Here is a 21,473-nt window from a genome sequence, read left to right as displayed (position 1 = left end):
GAAAAAAATACTATTTCCGTGTTTCATGATGTTATATTATTGCACAAATATACTACATGGCTCCTTCATACAGTCATTCTGTTGAAACTGAATAATTTATAAATCGTTTGATCAAAGTCTAGTTGAACTCGTGCAAATGATAAACTTACAGCTATTTAGCTTACTTAGATGGCTTTTGTTATTACTATTCTTCTTGAAACTGTTCTTTTACTAACTGCAATTTCCGGAGTTTCGGTAATAATTCTTGGTGTAGACTTCAAAGAATCATTTGAACAGTCTTTTAGTCTATGCCACTGTTTTTCTCGTTTTCAATATTTTAATTAGTTTGCTGAAGGCCCTGGAAATGTAGCATGAGATAAATTCTAGCTAAAATTGAGCACACTTGGAAACATTGTAGACCAACCGTTACGTTAAGTACATGCGTATATTACGAATCCTAAAATATTTACAATATTGACAAATGTAGAGGAAATGGCAAAGTTACAAATCAAAGAGAAAATAAGTGAAGACATGAATTTAAAAAATAGACAATATTGAAATTTATTTAAATAAAAAAAAAAGTTTGCCTAGTACCATACCGCTTTAAACTACCCCTTACCAGTTTAGACGATGTTTTTAAAACGAAGAACACGCACACACACATTACTAATAATTAGTAACAATAACTAACTATTAACAATTATTGTTGTAGCCTCTCAATTTGTCACAAGAGAGAAGACCAAAATATTTAGCCACAACAATACCAACCAAAATAGGATTGTTACTGACTTGACAGGTTTTTACAGGATTGGGACTGCCGAAAAACAATTTAGTTTGCTTCCCGAGTAGTATCTTCTTCCTTATACTTTTCTTCTTAACACCCTCTTATACACCTTTCAACCCCTTTTTTATGACTTGGGAACCAATAATTATTGACTACCGATTTACACTTATTAAATATTGAATCAGCGTCAAATAAGGAAGAAAAACTTTACAATGGAACAAATAAGACTACTACTCTACTAAATTGAGAACTACAGGGTGTCCAATAAGTAATGGTGTATTTATAGGGGTCAAAGTTATTATTTTTATGCATTTTTTCAATTAACAGGCGGTTCATATGGAGTTTTTTTGCTAAAATTAGGTATTCGAAGGTGAGAAAATTTGATTTTCCAGTCAGTTTTAAGCCAGCTTATAGCGGGCGCCATGTACATCAAATCATCAACTTTTTTCTGGTAAACCAAAGTGACAACTGAAATCCGATAAAAAATAAATATCATCAACCAACGCGAAGTTTGAATTTTAGTCCTCTAGATTTTTGTGTACCTGAAGCCTTTTTTGTATGAATAAATGATATTGTAGACAAATTATTAATTCAAATTCAAAATGGCATTGAGGCATTTTGGAACAATAATAGGCAGTTATTTGAACCAAAACTTTCATAAACTTTTCTCATAAATGCATGGAGCCCAATACTTTAATTGCAAATATCTCGAAAACCGGTGGTTTTAGGGATACTATGGGATATTGGGAAACAGATATTCGAGTTCCAGCTGTCACTTGGCTATATCAGAAAAAAGTTATGTCAAGCGAAAAACCCCCGAACATCTAATTTTACCATAAAACAACAGGTTGTTCGTGAGTTATCTATAAAAGACCATTTCAAAAAAATAACTTTGACCCCCTGTATTTCTGTTTCCGTTGACATTTCGTCTGAGTTATGCTAAATCGAATTATTTTTGTCCCAGAAATCCGCCATTAAATTATTTACCATTACTTAGCGGACCTTGTTTCTTCTTCTTTCTTTCTAATATGCGTGTCCCATATAGGTAGGCTAATGCCTGTTTGTTAATGTCCAGCACTCTTATTGTCTTCTTCTGTTAGTAGTTCAATTCCCTCATTTCATTTATATATTTTCCGAAATATAACTTACATTCTTCCGCATTGATTTTATTGATCAATATAGTATCCTTGATTTCTAATTTGTTCCTTCTTAGCATTTCCCATATCTTTCTCTGGCTTCCGTACATATCTCTCTCCATCTCTTTGGTGAATCTTTCCCATTAATCTTCTTTTATCTCTCTGATTCTAACATTCATTCTGTTTCGTGCTGTTTTATATAGATTTCAGTTTTCTTGGTTTCTTTTGCGTAGATACTTTATGTGTGCTTTCTTCTTGTGTTCTGATAGTTCCTTTATTTCCGGTGTAAACCAAGGTGTTTTATCTGTTGACATCTACCTGTCTTTTTCCTAGAGTTTCGTTGGCTGCGTTAAGGATATTAAGTTTTAGCGTTCTTCATTGTTCGTCTACAGTGTCTTCTCTGTTGATTGGGTTTTCTGTTATCTTCTGTGACATCCTGCTTTCGTACAATTGTTTCAGGCTTTCGTCTTCCAGAGATTCGATCTTGAATTTCTCTATGTAATGTGGTTTAGGTTTTGGTGTGGCAGGTATATTTAGTCTAATTTTACAAAGCAGCAACTTGTGATCACTGCCCACGTTTGCAGCGCTAAGTGTTCTCACATCTAGTATCATCTGTGGAGTAAACGCTCTGTTAGTTATAATATAGTCCGATACACCGATTGCTGTCCTCTTGTATTTTGCCAAGTGAACTTGTAACTAATATTATGGTCAAGAAAGGTGTTGTTGATTCTCATTTTGTTTGCTGCGCAGACATTTTTAACATGTCTCCACTGTCATTAACAGTTTCTTCATTGAATCTCTGAGTTGTTCCGCCCAATGGTTCATTTCAAATTCTAGCGTTTAAGTCTCCCATTATTATGATTTTATCCTGTGCTTTGATACTATCGACTACTGTTTGCAATTCTTCGTAGAATTTTTCTCTAGTCTGTCATTCTTTACTTATATCGGGCGCGTAGACGCTTATGAAGTGAGTGCTCTCGTTGTTGGTTAACCTGCAGTATTGAATCGTTGATGTACTGTTCGTTTTCAATGTTCTGTTTGTATTTTTTGTCTATGAGTATATCGACTCCAGAGTGTCCTTTTTTATCTCGTGGGGCTCTGCTATACAGGGTGTTACAAATTCAAGGCATTAGCATTGCTATCTCAGAACAGATATCATTATCTTTTAATTCATTAATTATTTCTTGATCCTTTGTTTGCTATATAATAGTTTTGCGAGATTGGACGGTGCTAATGGTATTGTAAAAGTAACGATATTTGTTAAAATATGGTATTTAATATCTGTTTTAGAAACTATGCTTCTACGTTATGTTAACAGTTTTTAAAAAAAGATGGCATGTCACCAAAACACTTAAAGATTCAGTAATTACTATAATATAGGTATAGTTAAGAGAGAAAAAGGAAAAACACTTTAGTCACAACATAATGTAATAGGGATTACGTTAAAAAACTTATAAAATCTAAATTACCTTTATTTAACAAACATTTTTTTATTTCGATTTATTCGTCAATTATAGGTTGTGGAAGCTATGCAAAAAATGCACGATCACAAAAACGTGGGTAAGATGATCCTAAACCCGAGCCTAGAGCCAAAACCGAAACCGGCCACCCCTGCTAAAGGCAAAGACAAGAAGAAGCAATCGTCTGAAGAAAAGAAAGACGGCGAGGAAAAGAAAGAAGAAAAGAAAGAACAAGAAGAAGAGAAGAAGGAAAAGAAAGAGGAGGCGATTACCAACGGGACCGGCGAACCGGCCGAAAACGCGGAAAAGAAGTAATTAAGTAATTCGCGTAAGTTTATTAAGTGTATTTAATTATTATCTGTTGACAATGGATGATATTTGAAATTTACCCACCCGGATAATCAATTTTGTGTGTTATAGGATTTAAAATTACCATTCCTTCTCTTTAAACAAAAAAAAAACAAGAACCAGTTGTATATCTTTTGTGTTTAAGCTCGAAGTTCTGATCCTTTTAACCGCGCCACAGGATGCGTGTGAGATCTCAAGGTTTTTTTTTTAAGGAAACTGACCATACTTGCTGTGTTAACGTATTTTTTAGAATCAAAACAAACGAAAAGTCTGTGAACTATTGACCAAAACGGTAGATTAATTATTATTGCAAGAAGGGTCTCAATTTATTTTTATAACGTTCGCTAAGTTAAGATGTATTTACTGTAGTTTGTTTAACCTAAGTGCGTTCTTTTTCTGCGTAGTTTGTCCTCCTCGTTATCAGTATACGTCTTTTTAAGTTAATTAGGTCAGTACACCATTTGTGCTTTTTTTGCTTAGTTAGGAGGATGTTTTTAGGACATCGGAGACTCCTGCCAAAAGTTGATCCCAACAACAACCGGTTTAACTGTCTAATAATTGTATATGCAAACAGTCTCAGTTGGGCTCAAAAATGTCTAAACTGGTCTAATATAGTCTTAAATATCTAGCTTTTTTACATATCTACTTACAATTTTACAGTGATTAATCAAACTTTTGAGAGGTTTTGATACATGTTATACACACCCATCAACAACAGTAGTTTCAGAATATCAGCACTCGTATATTTTTGCTAAAGTCTCAATTTTACGGAGCCATATCACTCGAATGAATCGATTTTTTATAAGCTTAAAACGATAAAACACATCCAATCGAATTTAAAAGAGTATTTAGTTGCTATTATTACGGTTAGTTTTAGTTTAGGCAGTCGAGTGAACACACTTATTGATAGTTAAGGATCTTCAGCTTCCTCAGCATTCTACTTGTGCGTGTAAACTTATCGTAAACCTAACTATGTGCAAGATTTATATTTTCTTAAATGGTGCGTGTATCTAGATCGATTCGACATTATTTAGGCGAGAACAGCGCGTTCTGTTCCAGTTCTGTTTTGAAAATTTTAAATATCCAATTATTATAAAACGCTAAAGTATGTTAATAATGCTTGAAATTATATGTATATGTAAGACTGATGTGTTAAGCTGCTGCTTATTATTATTATTGTTTGGATGCCTGTATAAATAAAACTGTACGATTACCAAATAATAACTAATAGAAAATATTATTTTTAACCTGTTTTTCCGTCCGTGCATCCTTTCTTCCAAAATTCCATTTTTTTACCCAAGTGGGTAATTTATTTTTTCTAATTTTGACATGTAAAGTGACACTTTTCATAACCCTTGCCAGTGACACAACGTTTTACTTTTCGCAATCAGTTGTGGAAAGTAAAACTTTTTCCAACTGGTGTTGATAAGGGCTTTTTGCATAAACTTATTGAAATTCTAAAGGAGATCGGACTAGGCGAACAAGATCTAAAAATAATTACCAACTTGTACTGGCAACAAACAGCATCTGTACGCATCGATACAACGGGGGGTCCGTCAGGGCTGTGTGCTGTCGCCTCTACTTTTTAATGTATACTCGGAGCGGATTTTCCAGGAGACTCTAGAAGATACAGACAGTGGGATTAAAATCAACGGCGAGTATATAAACAACATACGATACGCAGATGACACTGTAGTATTTGCGAATAGCCTTGAGAGTCTTCAGGAGATGATGGTTTAGGTGAGCGGAGTCAGTGAAAGATACGGACTGTCTCTGAACTTTAAAAAAAGAAAATATATGGTTGTGTCAAAAACCAACAACCATCCTGGCCAACTCTCGATAAATAACAAATACATAGAAAGAGTTCAGACATATACTTACCTCGGAACCCAGATAAGTGAAACGTGGGATCACTCTCTGGAGATCAAATGTCGAATAGAGAGGACCAGAGCTGCATTTCTGAAAATGTCTAAATTATTCAAGTGCCATGATGCTATCACTGCCAACTAAGATCAGACTATTGAAGTGCTACGTTTTTCCGGTGCTGCTCTACGGGGTCGAATCCTGGACTCTAACTGAAGCTTCCTGTACAAAACTTGAGTCATTTGAAAAGAATCTCATTGACCGACTATATCACCAACCTTAGGGTCCTAGAAAGAATGGGTAAAGATAAGGATCTGCTTCTCTTAATAAAAACCCGTAAGCTGGAATATTTGGGACATATAATGAGAAATAGCCAGCGGTATGACTTACTACGGCTGATTCTGCGGGGCAAGGTGGAGGCCTGGTAGACGAAGGATATCCTGGTTAAAGAACTTGCGCACATGGTTCAATACAAAAACAGTAGGCCTTTTTGGTGCAGCGGTTGACAAAGTATCTACGCATCGCCATGAGGATCGCAAACATTCGTAACGGATAGGCACCACAAGAAGAAGATAACACAATTTGAGCAATTACTGATACTGACTCCAGATGACAAAGATGTGTTTGCATTTGTATTTATTTGTGCATTTTGCACTAAAGCTTCTCAACGAATCCTGGATGCAATTCTTCGCTTATTCTCTACGGAATTGTCGACGTAACCTTCTGCCATTGCGACTTCCACCTCCATGTTGCTTAATTTTTAAAAGATCTGCGCCAGAATCTGCAAGTAGTGTAGTCGATGATATTCGAAAACAGTGACCAGTGTATAAGGCTGGATTGGGTAATTTTAGAAACGCCGCTAGATTTTTTAGTATATTTCCGAAAGTATTAATACCCACAGGTTGAGGTCCACATTTTCCGTTAGAATACTTAATAAAAAATCTATCCTGTTTCATGTTTGGTGGTCGCAACGAAACGTACCTACTTTTTTATAATTTCAATGAGGTCTAATCCGTCAATGTTCCCCGATGTTATGACAAATTCACGACGTATATTTGTCTTTGTGTTAGCAATTGTTACTGAGTACTCTCCTTTATCAAGGAGGTTATCCACGCGAGGAAATGTTAATTCACTTTTCCGGCAGGCACCAGAGAAGTTGAATTCAACCCATTGCATTTGATAGTTGGCATAATTTTTCGAACATTTTTCTGTCATATAATGGGTTTGGTTGAAACCTGGGAACCTCATGTTTGGCACTGTTTTTATTTTTGACTTTCAACAAAATATACGGGGTGTTTTCGAAAAACTCCAACATTTAATGTTACTGTGTGTCTCGGGAATATACAGTGAGGACGCGCAGGTTGGAACAAGATCATTTAAAATTAAGGGTTTGGTTTTTTGGAAATACGCATAAGCTGTATATTTTAGTATATTTTTCGAAATAATTCAGAGTTTTTACCCACAGTGTATAGTAGAAACTAGATCATTTGCAGCACATTTTTCTTTATCTTGTATATCTGAAAAATTACACTTTAAAGAAGAAACACTTTGAGCCAAAATTAATGACGGTTCTTAGATTCTAGAAGAAAGGGCCTGTCAAAACCTCTTTTGTCTATTAAATTCGGCTGAGGTATAGTTACAGGCCGTTAAAAATGGCCAAAAATGTTGCTGTATCTTTTTTGCTTTCCGTGAGCAGTTTGTTTTAGTTTTTGGGTTAGAGAGCAACATATTTCTTCCAACGATTTTTTCTGTTTTTAAGTACATGTTGTTTCTAAGATGCGGAACAATGATAATAAATAACCACTGGAAGTACAATATTATGACGAGAAGAGTAAAAGATGTAGTTTTGAAGTTAATTAAAACGCTAAATACGGTATTCAGTATTTGTCAATTTAATGTAGAAACGTAATATTTTACGGGATTTCTTCTGTATTTGAGGAGGGTTCGTTTTCTTGTGCTGGTGTTTCTTCTGCAATACCACATAAAAATAAGAAGTGTAAAGAAATATAAGTCTAGTTTTATATCAGAATATTTACCGGTAACCGAAGCAGTTTTGATAACTTCAGGCGTTTGATCATTTGCTTGATTTTCAGTTGTTGGATTAACAGATTGTTTAGAATCACTTTGAGGTTTGGTAGTTTCAGCTTCCACCAAAGACTTTTTAGATGCTACTGGTTGTTGTATTTGTCCGTCTTCTTCTTTAGTTACTTCCTCTTCTTGAGCTGGAACCATACATGTTGATTATTTCAGTCAATATAAAAAAGTAACGTTTTTAATTCGGTGGTGAGAGAGTTATTTAGTATATTTGTTTTTGCGACATTTTTAACATATCATCATTTTAGCAGGAAATCACATGATAGCAGAAATTCCGCACAACAAGCACGGATGCGCTGTTTTCGCCAAACCCGATAAGACTATATCATCATCATATTGCACCCAGAACAAAGGAATTGAGATCATCACTATAGAGATGGGCAGAGTCACAGTCTACAAACCTCCTACAGAAACGTTTGCTTTTACACCACCACAAAACTTTAATTCTCACACACAACATATTCCGAGACCGACAACAACGGGAAAGCAGTGGAAGAATGGTGTGAAAGTGGCGATTTTTCCCTAATACATGTTTCTAAACTCCCATACTCATTCCAAAGTAAAATCTGGAGAAGAGGATACAATCCAGACCTATGCTTTGCCAGCCAGAAAGTAGCTAACCTCTGTGTCAAGAGAGTCCACGATCCCATCCCAAAAACCCAACACCGACCGATTGGTCTTGAAGTTTACGCTGCCGTGAAAACACCAACCATTTCCTTTAGACGCAGATTCAACTTTAAAAAAGCAAATTGGTTAGAATTTGCCAAAATGACCAGACAGTTAGCAGTTTAGAACTGATACCGGAAAACTACGAACAATTTACCAAGATACACAAAGAAATCTCTAGAAAGACTATACCGAGAGGATGCAGAACCCAATACATAGCGGGTTTGTCTAACAACACTAAGAATCTCCTGAATGAATACACTAAACTCTATGAACGCGATCCATTCAGCGAGGATACAATAAATTGTAGCACCGCACTGGTCCAGCAGCTCAGCTCCACAAGCCAGGAGAAATGGGTTGAAAAACTGGAAAGCCTAGACATGATACATAGCAGCAAAATAGCTTGGAATTTTATCAAAAAACTCAACGGAGACCCAGTTGTAAGGCAGAGCTCCGTCAATGAGACATGCCGAATAACCACCAGGTGCATGAAAGCAACACCTTTACCAGCACTCTACAGAGCAGCAGGCTTTGTCAGTCCCCAGGTACGTTGCCAGGCCGCCGAATATACAGAAAAGTTCAAGCAGACCTTTGACGAGAGACATCCACTACACGGAATATATGTGACACAGGGAAGGCTCAGATCACGCAGAAACTTCGATGAAGAACCCCCTGAAAACTACCCACCACGTCAGGAAAACCCTGGAGGGGTGGATCTGGACTGGCGAACATGGCAAACATTAAACAGAATCAGAACTGGAGTTTCAGCCGTAAAAACCAACAAGATTAGATGGAACCAAATAGACCATCAAGACGCCTTTTGCGACTGCGGACAAATACAAGACATGGCGCATCTCACGAACACCTGCTTCCTGGATGATTTGTGGAATGCTGAACAGAACGCTATTGACGTCGCCCAGTACTGGGCACAAAAGATATTGTTACGATTTTCCCGTGGGTTCACACAAAGTCAATTTAACTCAACAATTAATAAATTTATTTACACTTCAAAACACTCCGTACAATAATTAACACAGCTACTAAAAACACTACTACAATTCCACAATTACTCCGCTATTTAAACTTTACCGCGTTCCCAAATTCACTACTTCACTACACTCTCGCCGACGTCGACACCGCTTCTTTTATATTCGCAAACCACGTTCTAGAATGACCGCAAAACGCTTCGCGATTTGCTTCGAATATTCCAGGTGTCGCTTCCAAAGTGTGGCCTACTTTAACACGCGCCCGGCCAGATATTGCGGCGCATCGGTTTCATCGAGTATCGAGCATAGTAGGCCCAAACCGTAACACTGCCCCCCTTTTAAAGCTGATCGTCCCGATCCGCTTCATCTAATCCCTGGTATTTCTTGAGTCTGTCCAGATGGACAATTTTCATCTTGCCTTTGGGGCTGCGTTGGACTCTGTACGCGACGTCATTTAACCTTTTTACCACATGGTAAGGTCTCTCCCAGTGTCGTTGCCATCTTTGACTTAATCCTTTGCTCCTCCTGGGTTGAAACATCCACACAGCATCACCTTCCTTATAATTGCCACCAGTTGGTCTGTGGTCCAGCGTCATCTTCATACGGTCGTTGTTTGGTTTCATCTTTTCTCTCTCAAGTTCCCGAATTGTGATGGATCCCTTCTGTAACGAACACTGGTCACACCGTTTACACCATTCCTCAACGTCCTTTCTGAAGTTAATCCAGTAAAATCGATCTCTTATTCTAGCCAAAGTCTGGTTTACTCCAAAGTGTCCTCCTCCGCGACTGTCATGTAGTTCTCGCAGCACATTCTCTTTGCAGGAATTGGGCACTATTGTTTGGTAAACAAAGCGTTTTCCGTCTGGACTTTCCCATTTGCGAGTAATTAAGTCATCTCGCAGTCGAAGCGAATTCCACTGCAACCAGTAACCCCTTACTGTTGGTCCATATCTGGAAATCTGTTGCCAATCCGGTTTCAAATCCTTCTCCAACCATCTTCTGATTACTTCCAAATCAGAGTCTGAGCGCTGTCCTTTTATTATGACTTCCTTAGAAACGCTGCTCTTCATTCTTTTTGTAGCCTCTTTATCTGTCACCTTCGCGATTTGACCAATCCTCCAACCATTATGAATTTGTCCTTTCCGGTACCTTAAGTCACTATCAAAAACTTGACGATCCTCTACATATCGCGGTAAATGTCTTTCCGGATTCTTCATTTCCTGCTCCTGGTTACGCCAGTTCTGCGGGGTCGGTAAACGAGACTGCTGTCTGCAATTCCATTGGTAATGTCCTTTACGTCCACAAATATAACATGTAATGTTTCCTTTAGCAGAGGAGTTCCGGTGATTTGTTCTGATGTCCTGGTTTCGTCGACACTGTGGGTTTGGAGAACAAGACCGCTGTCTGCAATTCCTTCTAATGTGTCCCGTACGTCCGCATCGATAACACTCCACTCTCGTGATCGGGCGTGATCGTTCTAATTGTGTGGACTGACTATTTCCTGATGCTGCCATTTGTTGCACTAATTGGCCTACCATTGCTTTAATTTCATCTATTAATGTAGCAACATGATCGGCTGGCGGTACTCTTTCCTCTTGAATAGGCTCTGGCTTTAAATCATTGCACGCAGCTTCAATTTCCAGCGCTCGAATCAGTAATTCGCTGTTGTTGCTCCCTTTGAACATCTTCAGCCATTTCTTTACCTCCGGATCTCGAATCCCATCTACAAAATACTGTGCCACAAGTTCTTCTTGGACTTCATCCGGGACGGCTGGGTAAGCCAGATGCACAAGGCGACGAATTTCGGTTTCAAACTCTTCTAGATTTTCACCAGTTTTCTGCTGTCTTGCCATTAATTGCGTTCGATACAGTCCTTTCTTATGTTGATCCCCATAACGACGTTCTAATGCAGCTACTAATGCTTCATAGTTGCTTCGTTGGGCGATAGGCACCGTCTGTAACAGCTCCAATGCAGGTCCTCGTAATGCCACTATTAGTGCTACAGCCATTTCCTCGTTACTCCATCTATTTGCATTTGCAGCGGCCTCAAATTGGAGTTGGTACATTGCCCATGAAGTTTGACCATCATATGTGGGAGGCTTGATCTTGTTGAACCCGTTTCCGGTGAACACTGTAGAGCTGACTCCTCTGCTGTCAATTTTCTGCTCTAAGTCGCGTAGCTTAATCTCAACATCATTCTGAATTTTATTAATGTCGTCCCGAACATCATTTAATTTTCCCTCAACATCACACTCCATCTTTTTGAGACTATGGGTTACATACTCTTGGATTTCTGTCTTGTTCCGTGCTAGAACGTTCAATATTTCTACGTTACGTTTTTCTTGCCGCTCTCTATCTTCTTGACGCATTTCTATATCTTGTTGTAGCATTCTTTCTTGTTGTTGTCGAATCCTTTCTTGTTCTTCCCTCTCTTGTTGTCGAATCCTTTCTTGTTCTTCCTTCTCTTGTTGTCGAATCCTTTCTTGTTCTTCCTTCTCTTGTTGTCGAATCCTTTCTTGTTCTTCCTTCTCTTGTTGTCGAATCCTTTCTTGTTCTTCCTTCTCTTGTTGTCGAATCCTTTCTTGTTCTTCCTTCTCTTGTTGTCGAATCCTTTCTTGTTCTTCCTTGTCTTGTTGTCGAATTCTTTCTTGTTCTTCCTTGTCTTGTTGTCGAATCCTTTCTGTTTGTTCTTGTTTCTCTTCTTGTTTTTCAAGCATTGCCATAATAGCTGCAAGTTGGGCCTCCATGTTTGCACTTTGACGTCTTGTTATTGGCATAAAATAAATTTAACACACCACTGTTCCGAAAATCTCTAGTCCGGTTCTGAACACAAGTCTCTAACCCGAAGTTTAGTTCCAATTCACGTCGCACTAAAGTCTGATCGCACTTCTGACACCAATTGTTACGATTTTCCCGTGGGTTCACACAAAGTCAATTTAACTCAACAATTAATAAATTTATTTACACTTCAAAACACTCCGTACAATAATTAACACAGCTACTAAAAACACTACTACAATTCCACAATTACTCCGCTATTTAAACTTTACCGCGTTCCCAAATTCACTACTTCACTACACTCTCGCCGACGTCGACACCGCTTCTTTTATATTCGCAAACCACGTTCTAGAATGACCGCAAAACGCTTCGCGATTTGCTTCGAATATTCCAGGTGTCGCTTCCAAAGTGTGGCCTACTTTAACACGCGCCCGGCCAGATATTGCGGCGCATCGGTTTCATCGAGTATCGAGCATAGTAGGCCCAAACCGTAACAATATGATTTGTTGATTTGGACAGGAAAAAGAAAAGAAAGAAAGAGCACCTTTCTTGCCCTTTTTTCCTTTTTTGGCTTTCTTTGGTTTTGGTGGTGGAGGTCTAGCATCAGGATAGTATGACTTGTAGTCTTGCATCAAAGCCGGACAGTCCACCTGCTGCTTTTTAGTAGTGAACAGGTTCATTAAAGCTTGCACCAGGTCCTTGTCTAATTTCTTGATCTTTTGCTTCTTTAACTCTTTCTGGAAATCTTCCGTAGACATTGGCTGGTCAGGCAGAGATAAAATAAAACATCTAAAAAGCATCACTTTGATTGATAATAATAATTCTGTAAATCGCTGAAATTAAGTACCCAAAATCCTTTCTGGCTTTAAGATTTTTAGGTTTCATTAAAATGTATCTACACCGTTCGTAAATGAGTTTTTTGGCGTCTGGACCATGAATCTTATAGTCGCCCAAAATACCTCCTATTTTTACTGACTTGCCGAGGTTCTTAATTTTGGTTAAAATCTAGAAATTAACAACTTAGTTGATAGTTATTGTGGTCGATTTAGTTACCATACAGGTTTAACATCTTTGTTAATATACATATTTTCCAAGTCTAAATAATTTAAAGGGTCTTTGGTTTTTCCCGCAAACATGTTAAGCAAGAGTTGAGTTTCTTCAGGTCCGTAAGTGTTATTACCGATTTTGACTACTCGCAGAGAGTGGTTTTTGTTTATCGCCGTTTTGGTTATTCTCAGTGAATCACCACTCAATCTATCTTAAAAATATAATACAATTACAAGAAAACAGGGTCATACATTTCTACAAAAGTTGTATGATTTTTTTGTACGGTATACCGATTGTTACTAATATCAAGTTCCTCCAAACATTCAGCTTTTTTTAAGTAACGAGTCAAAGGTCTCACAGCTGGAACAACACCAATAGCATTCCAGGACAAGTTCAGACTCTTAATTCTGTCACTTTTCAACAATCCATTAAAAAGTTTTTTGTTTCCTATCAAAATATTCTGCTCGATCAAGAATACATGTTTACAACTCTCAATCTACCTGGTTGGGTATAAAAACCATTCCAAGACAAATCAAGTTCCTGAATAGTAGTATTTTCCAACAAAACAGCTTCAATAACTTCACCAGAATTTTCGCTAATATTGTTATGACTCAAATTGAGTTTTATTAAGGAGGCATTTCCACATAAACCCTGTTTCAAAGCCAGCAACCCAGCATCTCCTAAATCATTGAAGCTTAAATCAAGGGATCTCAAGGTTTCCATGCTTGCCAGGACTTCACCCAACTTTTGCGCCCCTACAATAAATCATCCAACTGAATTTTATGTTTTCTAGGAAGTTGCTTTAGAACCTTCTTCCCCTATTCTACATTCCCGCAATGACAGTTCGAGTAAAGATGTGTTCTCTCCAATCATGTCACAAATCATCTGGGACATTTCTGGTGTGAGCCAATTATCATCAAGAATCAAAGTTTGAACGTGAGAGTTGGCTTTCATTGCTTCTGATAAAGCTTCTACATCTTTACTCGTTAGACCGTAGTACTAGATTGTATAGAAGCTTTAATTTGTTAAGTAGATTGTTGATTGAATAAGTACTTTCAAATCAAGAACGTTACTATCCAAAGAATTGACAATCCGTGATATTGGGACAATTTTTAGTTCCCGGCATAGTTTTTGATATCTAACTGCTCCAATGTCATCAATAACCGGTGCCGGATCTACAACAACATTATGTTGTAGTAAAAATTGTGATTTAACTTGTAAAAACACCTTCATAGTTGAAAGCCAGGGCAATGCCAGGGTCTTCAAGGGGTGGGAATAGAAACAATCTGTTTTTAGCCAGTGAACTAGTGGATAACATCACCTGAGCCAAACATCGGAAGGATTCGGTGTCCCGTTCTAATAAGTGTTTGCTGTCGCATAAGTTCACATCGGTAACCATTTGAACAGACGGTGGTTTAGTGATTTGTTGTAGGAGCAAATCTGCGGAACCGAGGTACCTTCTGAATTTCGGTTGAACTTTTGTTTCGGCCCTATCAGGGTGACTTGCGGTAGGTTTTATAGACGAATCACTAGTGTTCTTCAGCCAATTTTGTTCTAAATTCATTTTGGAAGACATGATTAAATTGCAACTACACTGATATTACGAAAAAATTACGATTTGGGAGGGTTGAAGGATTGGCATCGTCTTCCTCAGTATCATCTGTGTTAATATCAGAATCACTTCCTAGCATTTTAAAAAGTGTTAGTAATTTTTAAAAAAAAAGTAGGAAAAAAATATATGACTAATATTACTGAGAACGTCAAATAGAAAATACAGTAATAAAATATGTTAACCTCTTTTATTAAACCTCAGAATAAACGTCAAACGTTTTTAACGGTAAGTCCACAGGTGCAGTATTTGCGTATAAATCATAACAATATCAAAATTATAAATCGTATTCGTAGTTTATGATTGGTCAAAAAAAGCAGCAAGCTGAAAGCACCTTTGTCTTGACCAATTACAAACGATCCACTATGCTGTGATTTAAGCAAATGCTGCACATGTAGACTTACCATTATTTTTTAGGACAGGGATTTTGGAGCAATGTGCAATAATTGTATACGTAATATGTGGTTTTGACGTAACTGTCATTAGGAAAAAAGTCTTTGGTTCTAATGCTACTGATAGTCAAAATACCCGAAAAAATTTTTTTTTCTACCATATTTGGGAAGTTAGAATGAATTTTAATTTAAGCATTGATAAGTAAAAATAATGTTACCAGAAGTTAAAAATTAGATTATAGCTTTTTAAATTGATATCTAAACACCTACCATATGGTTGGACACACTTTTTCTAAGACCAATATCTTAAAAACAGTCTGAAAAGGTTTAGAGTTAGATATTCAGCTAGGCAGCTAGGCAAATGATCAAATCCTTTTAATGAAAATTGTAGCAAACAATCCCTATGTAGATGCATGCATTCAAATGTGCGGACATACACCATTTGTAAAAACCGTCAATCAAACCAAAACAATTTGGAATTGGTGTTCCATTGGCTTTAAACCTTTCCAGATTATAGAAGTTATAAATGTCCAAAGTTATTCATTATTTGATTATCATTTATTTGATTGATCTGCCAAACCAGCGTTTCAAAATTCCAAATCAATCAACTTGTTTGGTTATGCAAGGTTCTTTAAGAGAATGCAGAGTTTTTCTTCTATGGTCCTTCTTGGGCTGTACTTCGAAGTCTTCTTCGTGATTCTCAATGCTTGAGCCATTTTTGCAATGCCACCTTTCTTCAAATAGGTTTTCTAAATCAAACACTCCATACAATTCAGGCTTATTCTTATTCCGATTTGGATTTAAAACTTCCAGTAAAAAACCAGTTTGAATCTGAATCAGAGGATTAAAACAATATTTTCTAACCACTTTGATCGGTTTGTTTAAAAATATATTTTAAATTTTAAAGCCTAGTTTAGAAAACAAAATTTAATTTTACTAATAGTATTAAATTAATATTAGTAGTACGACTAGAGTCCGGATTAAAAAGTACTAAAATCGTGAAAAAAAACAAAATTATTTTCTTCAAAAAAAGCATAAAAATCGGTAAAAAACACAAAACTCTTTCAGAGATGCAAAATTTTTTTGAGTTCAACTTCTAGAAATTTTTTGAAGATTTCGAATTGCTTTAGCAGCATACGGAAGATTTTATGCTGTTTTTGAACTACTTGAGAGTAGAGCTCGAATCAGATGAGAAAAGGCCACCGCATCATCAATGACGCAGTTTTTAAAATTATTTCTTTCTCCTTCTACAGTTGCCGTCGCATTAGATATAATCAGAGGCGTCCTATTAAAATATTCCCGAAAATAAATTCTTAAGCGGTCAAAAAGCCACTTGGCAACGTAGTACGGTTTTTTACTTGGGCACAATTAAAACAAATGCGGGTGCGGCCAGGGACAGATGGACCCTTTTACATGCTTTTACTAGCCGGCACTCTAAACGATGTTGCCAAGTTTAAAAAAATGTAGTGGCGGACAGGTTGAGTTTAAAAATTAGGTTAGGTTAGTTTCCGTTTTAGTCTGGTGTTTTGGTTGTATTGTTGATGGTCGCAGTTTGAGTTCACGTGTTATAAGTAAAAATCGTTAATTTGTCATAATGTCTCCAAAAAAGATTGGGAAGAAAGGTGTTGTGATACACAGCCAAGGGCGTGAAATTGTAAGTAACGTCTTAGAATTTATGAAGAAAGAAGCAGAAGGAGTTTCCATTCCTTTGAAAAACTACAGGTATTGTCTTTGATTAAAAACGACGAAAACGTTGAATAATATAATAAATATCATTTTAGAGAGAGAACTATAGCAGCTACAGGGGTGTCTAGATCTACTGTGCAGAAGATATCTAGAGAAGCACTACATGTTGAATGGGGAGGGCCAAGCTCATCATTTCAGACTCCTACAAAGAAGGGACAGATTAAAAAATTAAAATTGGATAACATCAAACCTGATGAAATCAAAAGAATCAGAGAAATTATTTATGATTTCTATATTCTTGAGAAAAAACTTCCAACATTAAAAGGTAAGTTTATAATACATTAGGTATACCTACAGAGTCTTCAGAGTTTTTCTAGCAGAACTTACCATGTTTTTTACAATTAAATGTAAGCCTAGTTTGCTATATGTATAAACCTTGATAATGTGTTAATTGAAAATTTAAAACAACAAAATTTAGACTAAAATGGGATTATTTTTTATCTTACAGGTATTTTGCAAAAAATTATTGACCAGCAAATCTTGACTGAATCCATTAGTGTAAGCAGCTTAGGGCGATTGCTTAAGAACATTGGATTTAAGTATGTTTTACATCTTGGCAATCATGTACATCAAAATAACTTTATCTTTTGTAGGTGGCAGGAGACACCAGACAAAAGAAAATTCTTGTGTGAATCATATGACATTCGCTTAAAACGAATAAATTTTTTAAAAAAATTGGTGCAATACCGCTCAGAAGGTCGCAATATTGTATATACAGATGAGACATACATTCACAGTAGTCAGATTCATGACAAAGGACAAAGGAAACCAATTTCTAAAGGACAACGCCTTATAATAGTGCACGCAGGTGGAGAAAAAGGATTTATTGAAAATGGATTGCTTATATTTAAGTCAGGTAATATTTATGTACACCTCAAACCTACTTAAGTACTTCCTCCTGCTTAAATAAAATAAGTTTATATAACAAGTAATTAATAAGTTTAACCACATTTTACACATCATATAAGACACATAATGTTTGTACTATGATTTTTTTTTTTTTTTTTTAGGTTTAAAAACAGGAGATTATCATGATGATATGAACCATGAGAATTTCATGACTTGGGTAAAAAAGCAATTGCTTCCTAATTTACCTGACCGCTCAGTCCTTATTATAGACAATGCAGCCTACCACAATGTTACTGTTAACAAAAATATTACAACGGCTACTAAAAAAGGAGATATGTTAAGTTGGCTAGTGGAAAAAGGAATCCCAGCAGATCCTCATTTAACAAAGCCAGAGCTGTATCAAATCATACAAGAAAATAAATTTAGATTTCCTCCACAATATAACTTAGATAGGCTGTTAGAACAACATGGGCATCTTGTGTTGCGTTTACCACCCTACTATCCAGAATTAAACCCAATAGAAAAAATTTGGGCTTTGGTTAAAAATTGGGTAGCAGCTCATAATACCACTTTTAAATTGTCTGATACCGAAGCTTTAACAAAACAAAAATTTCAAGAGGTGTCTGAAAAAGAGTGGTTTGACATTTGCCAGCATGTAAAAAAGTATGAAGAGGAGCTCATAAAAAAAGAGCATATTTTTGATGATACAGTGGACCAGCTTATTTTTACTGTTAACACTGGTTCATCTGACGATAGCGATGAAGATTTTGGTGATGATGATGATGAATGTGATGCCAGTTTATCCGAAGAAGAATTAGGATGCTCACTCCTAGACTAAGTTTTGGATTTTTGTTTTATGTTATGAATTCGTAATTTGTATATGTATATGTATTTATAAATAAACAAAATTATCAAATTTATAAAAATATATGATTATTAAATTTAACAAAGATAACAAATTTTAAATATTACCTCTTCTTCATGAAACCCTGTATATCAAAAACGATGCAAAGGCAAGCTGAAAGTTACTTTGAGACTTCATTTTCAAGGTCTAGCTGCACTGTAGGACCTTCAAATTAAGAATAATTGAAAAAAGAAACCAGCTGCCTATTTTTATCTTCCAATAATTGATTAATTGCCCCAAGACAATGTTTTTTTGTGGTTAACATTGCCCTAAGTTAAGTTATATAATTTGGATTTAAACTAATTGGTATTTAATATTCTTCATCAATCATCACCCTGCAGCTACAGCAGAAAAATAATTTGCACACATCTTTTTAACCGAAACACACTGTATTTTAATTTACCCTTTGCTTGTTTTCTTGTTTATTTTTTAAATTAATATTTAAAGAAATGGGACCAGAGACCTAGGCCAATTTTGTTCTCAAAGCGTCAATATTATGTATGTATATGTATTTGGTTTGTTTTATAAAACCTACTTACCTATCCTGTTTTAATACAATTTATGAAATGAAAAAGCAAAAACTACACCTATTTACGTTAATTAAATTTCATTTCACTGAGCAGAGAATAGCACGCCACTGACTCGCTGCATCAACTTGGAAAGTAACGAGAGCAACAATGTTTAAAGCGAGAGGTACAGATAATGTGACATCATCATTTGATGACGCCTGTGGCCTTTTCTTAGGTGATTCGATCTCTATTTGAAAGATTTTTGGACCGTTTAAACAGCATATTATTAAAGGTTCTGGAATCCTTTAGAGGCATTTAGAATCTCTTACACGGTTCACAAAATTTTTTGAAAGCTTCTAAACTGCTTTAATATCTTCTGGGAGCTTCTAGACTAGTTGAAAAGCGTTTGGAATCTTGTATACTGTTCTAAATGATTTTGAAAGCTTCTAGACTGTTTTGAAAGACTTTCGACTGCTTTAGAAGCATTTTGGAGTTTCTGTAGTGTTTTGAAATCTTATTAGACTACTTTAGGAGCATTGAAGGTTCTGGACTGCTTTTAAGACATGTGAATTTGAACTTTTGGAAGTTTTTAGACTGCCTTGAATTTTTTTGAGAGCTTCTAGACTAGTTGAAGATTATTTGGAAGCCTTTAGAGTGTTCTAAAAGCTTTTGAAACCTTCTAGACTGTTCTGAAAGATTTCCGACTGCTTTAGAAGCATTTTGGAGTTTCTGTAGTGTTTTAAGACCTTTTTAGACTACTTTAGGAGACATTTGGAAGGTGTTTGGGCAGTTTAAAGAGCCTTGAAGTTTCTGGACTGCCTTTAAGACATTTGAAACCTTGTAGACGGTTTTAGAAATTTTTGGAAGCTTTTAAACTGCTTTAGAAGCATACGAAAGCTTTTGAGAGTTTCTATATAAATTGAAAAGCATTTGGAAGCTTTTAGATTATTCTAAAAGCTTTTAGAAGCTTCTAGGCTGCTGTGTAAGCTTTGCAAGACATTTTAGAGGTTTTATAGTGTTTTGGAATGTTTTTACAGTTTTGTAGACTACTTCAGGAGTATTTGGAAATTTGTTGGTCAGTTTAAATTTGTAAATTGATACGTATACATTTCTTGCCTTCAATATCTCAATAGGTATAGCAATTTTTTGTCAAAGCAGTTATTAGTTTAGTTTATATTTAAAAACTTGTAGAGCTTGTTTTGTAAAAAACTAGTTAAACCATACAAAAATAGCAGTAAAATAAGCACAAAACGAGGAAAAAAGCAAAAAAGCATCAACAAAATCGGTCAAATGGACGCGTTTTTGCATAAATCGTTCACATTAGATGTCAAAGGTTGGTTGCTTTTAATATTTACAAAAAGCAAATTTTTTAGAAATCCGGACTCTACTTATGACCTAAGAAGTTTTTAGTATTATGTGTCATAGGATTTTGTACAGACCTTTTAGAGACACCCTGTATAAATCACGAAGATTAATAAAATATACTTTGTATATTAACACATTGTATATTTTTAACGATACCGAAGCAGTACAAAATAAACAGTTTTATAGTTTGCATACAGCACTCTAGGCATATTTGTAGGCATTTTTGACGTAAGTGGAGCTTTGCTATAAAAAAAAAATTGTTTCCCAATTATACATGTAAACAGTACACACTATAAAATGTGATAAAATAAAAATACTCTGGAAAATACTGGAAAAACAGTCTGCTAAAGCAACCATTAAAGTCTACTTTTTACGTTATTACGTTTTGTCTATAGGGGGCGCTGGTAAGGCGAGTAAATTCATGATCATGCTCAAAACCAAAAACTGGTTTCCTATCTGACAGTTGACAGTCCCCGTTTTTATTAGGTTATCCGGTTATCGTTGTTGCCAAGTCTGTCCCATATTCCCTAATAGGTCTGAGTTTGAGATTACATACAGTTTCAAATTTCTGTATTTCAGATTATTAATTATTGTAGTTAAAATGTTAATCAGTAGCAATTATTGCAATAATTAGTTTACCCAGTTCCTAGATAAGAAATTACAGCTATTATATTACAGAGTGTACTATCACTTTTCAGCTTAGGTAGGTAATTACCAACAACCAACCATTAGTACCTACTCAAATTTTACTTTTGAATAAAATAATAATAAGTAGGTAGGACAGTTCTTATGATACGAGAAATAAAGACTGGAGGCACCTCTTTTTACTCTAATCAGGTTTTCAGAAGTTGCCTGCAAGTTCCACCCTATGTAGGTACATCCTATTTACTGGAACATGGACTGATTACATTTTTATTGATCTGGGTGATATGGAAGCATGGCTGCACGACAAGGAGTC

The 21,473-nt window shown here is 36.0% G+C and overlaps 3 protein-coding genes across 3 annotated transcripts in view; 2 read left to right on the top strand and 1 right to left on the bottom strand.

The window, feature by feature from the left end:
- Nucleotides 1–4,942, top strand: part of LOC145725058 (putative NADPH-dependent quinone oxidoreductase VAT1L) — a 42,201-nt gene extending 37,259 nt beyond the window's left edge. The window contains exon 7 of the mRNA XM_081973636.1: nt 3,417–4,942. Coding sequence (XP_081829762.1) covers nt 3,417–3,674 — 258 coding nt within the window. The 3' untranslated portion in view covers nt 3,675–4,942. The remainder of the gene's footprint in view (nt 1–3,416) is intronic.
- A 2,497-nt stretch (nt 4,943–7,439) lies between these two features.
- On the bottom strand, nt 7,440–14,929 carry LOC145725048 (uncharacterized). The gene is made up of 11 exons (XM_081973623.1): nt 14,757–14,929; nt 14,369–14,695; nt 14,195–14,316; nt 13,951–14,140; nt 13,642–13,896; nt 13,432–13,588; nt 13,153–13,348; nt 12,942–13,099; nt 12,639–12,883; nt 7,607–7,792; nt 7,440–7,539 (listed from the first exon to the last, which is right to left on the bottom strand). Exons 1-11 carry the CDS (start codon nt 14,830–14,832, stop codon nt 7,484–7,486), a joined length of 1,968 nt encoding a protein of 655 aa, XP_081829749.1. The 5' UTR covers nt 14,833–14,929; the 3' UTR covers nt 7,440–7,483.
- A 1,394-nt stretch (nt 14,930–16,323) lies between these two features.
- On the top strand, nt 16,324–18,663 carry LOC145725057 (uncharacterized). The gene is made up of 5 exons (XM_081973635.1): nt 16,324–16,864; nt 16,924–17,153; nt 17,337–17,427; nt 17,482–17,744; nt 17,899–18,663. The coding sequence occupies exons 1-5, from the start codon at nt 16,737–16,739 to the stop codon at nt 18,573–18,575; spliced, it is 1,389 nt and encodes a 462-aa protein (XP_081829761.1). The 5' UTR covers nt 16,324–16,736; the 3' UTR covers nt 18,576–18,663.
- Nucleotides 18,664–21,473: the final 2,810 nt, after the last annotated feature.

Source organism: Ips typographus, linkage group LG2 (genome assembly GCF_016097725.1).
Source record: "Ips typographus isolate SLU linkage group LG2, UJ_Ityp_2.0, whole genome shotgun sequence".
NCBI classification, from domain to species: Eukaryota; Metazoa; Arthropoda; class Insecta; order Coleoptera; family Curculionidae; genus Ips; species Ips typographus.
Note: the sequence above shows the minus strand (reverse complement) of the source record. Positions and strands in the feature narration are given on the sequence as shown.

Bases quoted from the DNA above. Each gene is read 5' to 3' on its own strand.
- LOC145725048 (XM_081973623.1), bottom strand. From the start codon at position 14,832: ATGCTAGGAAGTGATTCTGATATTAACACAGATGATACTGAGGAAGAC. The intron at 13,349-13,431 runs GTATACCGTACA...TTTTTAAGATAG, and splicing joins CTTGATATTAGTAACAATCG to ATTGAGTGGTGATTCACTGA. The intron at 7,793-12,638 runs GTGCTCTTTCTT...GTATGGTTCCAG, and splicing joins AGGAAAAAAGGGCAAGAAAG to CTCAAGAAGAGGAAGTAACT.
- LOC145725057 (XM_081973635.1), top strand. From the start codon at position 16,737: ATGTCTCCAAAAAAGATTGGGAAGAAAGGTGTTGTGATACACAGCCAA. The intron at 17,154-17,336 runs GTAAGTTTATAA...TTTATCTTACAG, and splicing joins AAAACTTCCAACATTAAAAG to GTATTTTGCAAAAAATTATT. The intron at 17,745-17,898 runs GTAATATTTATG...TTTTTTTTTTAG, and splicing joins ATTGCTTATATTTAAGTCAG to GTTTAAAAACAGGAGATTAT.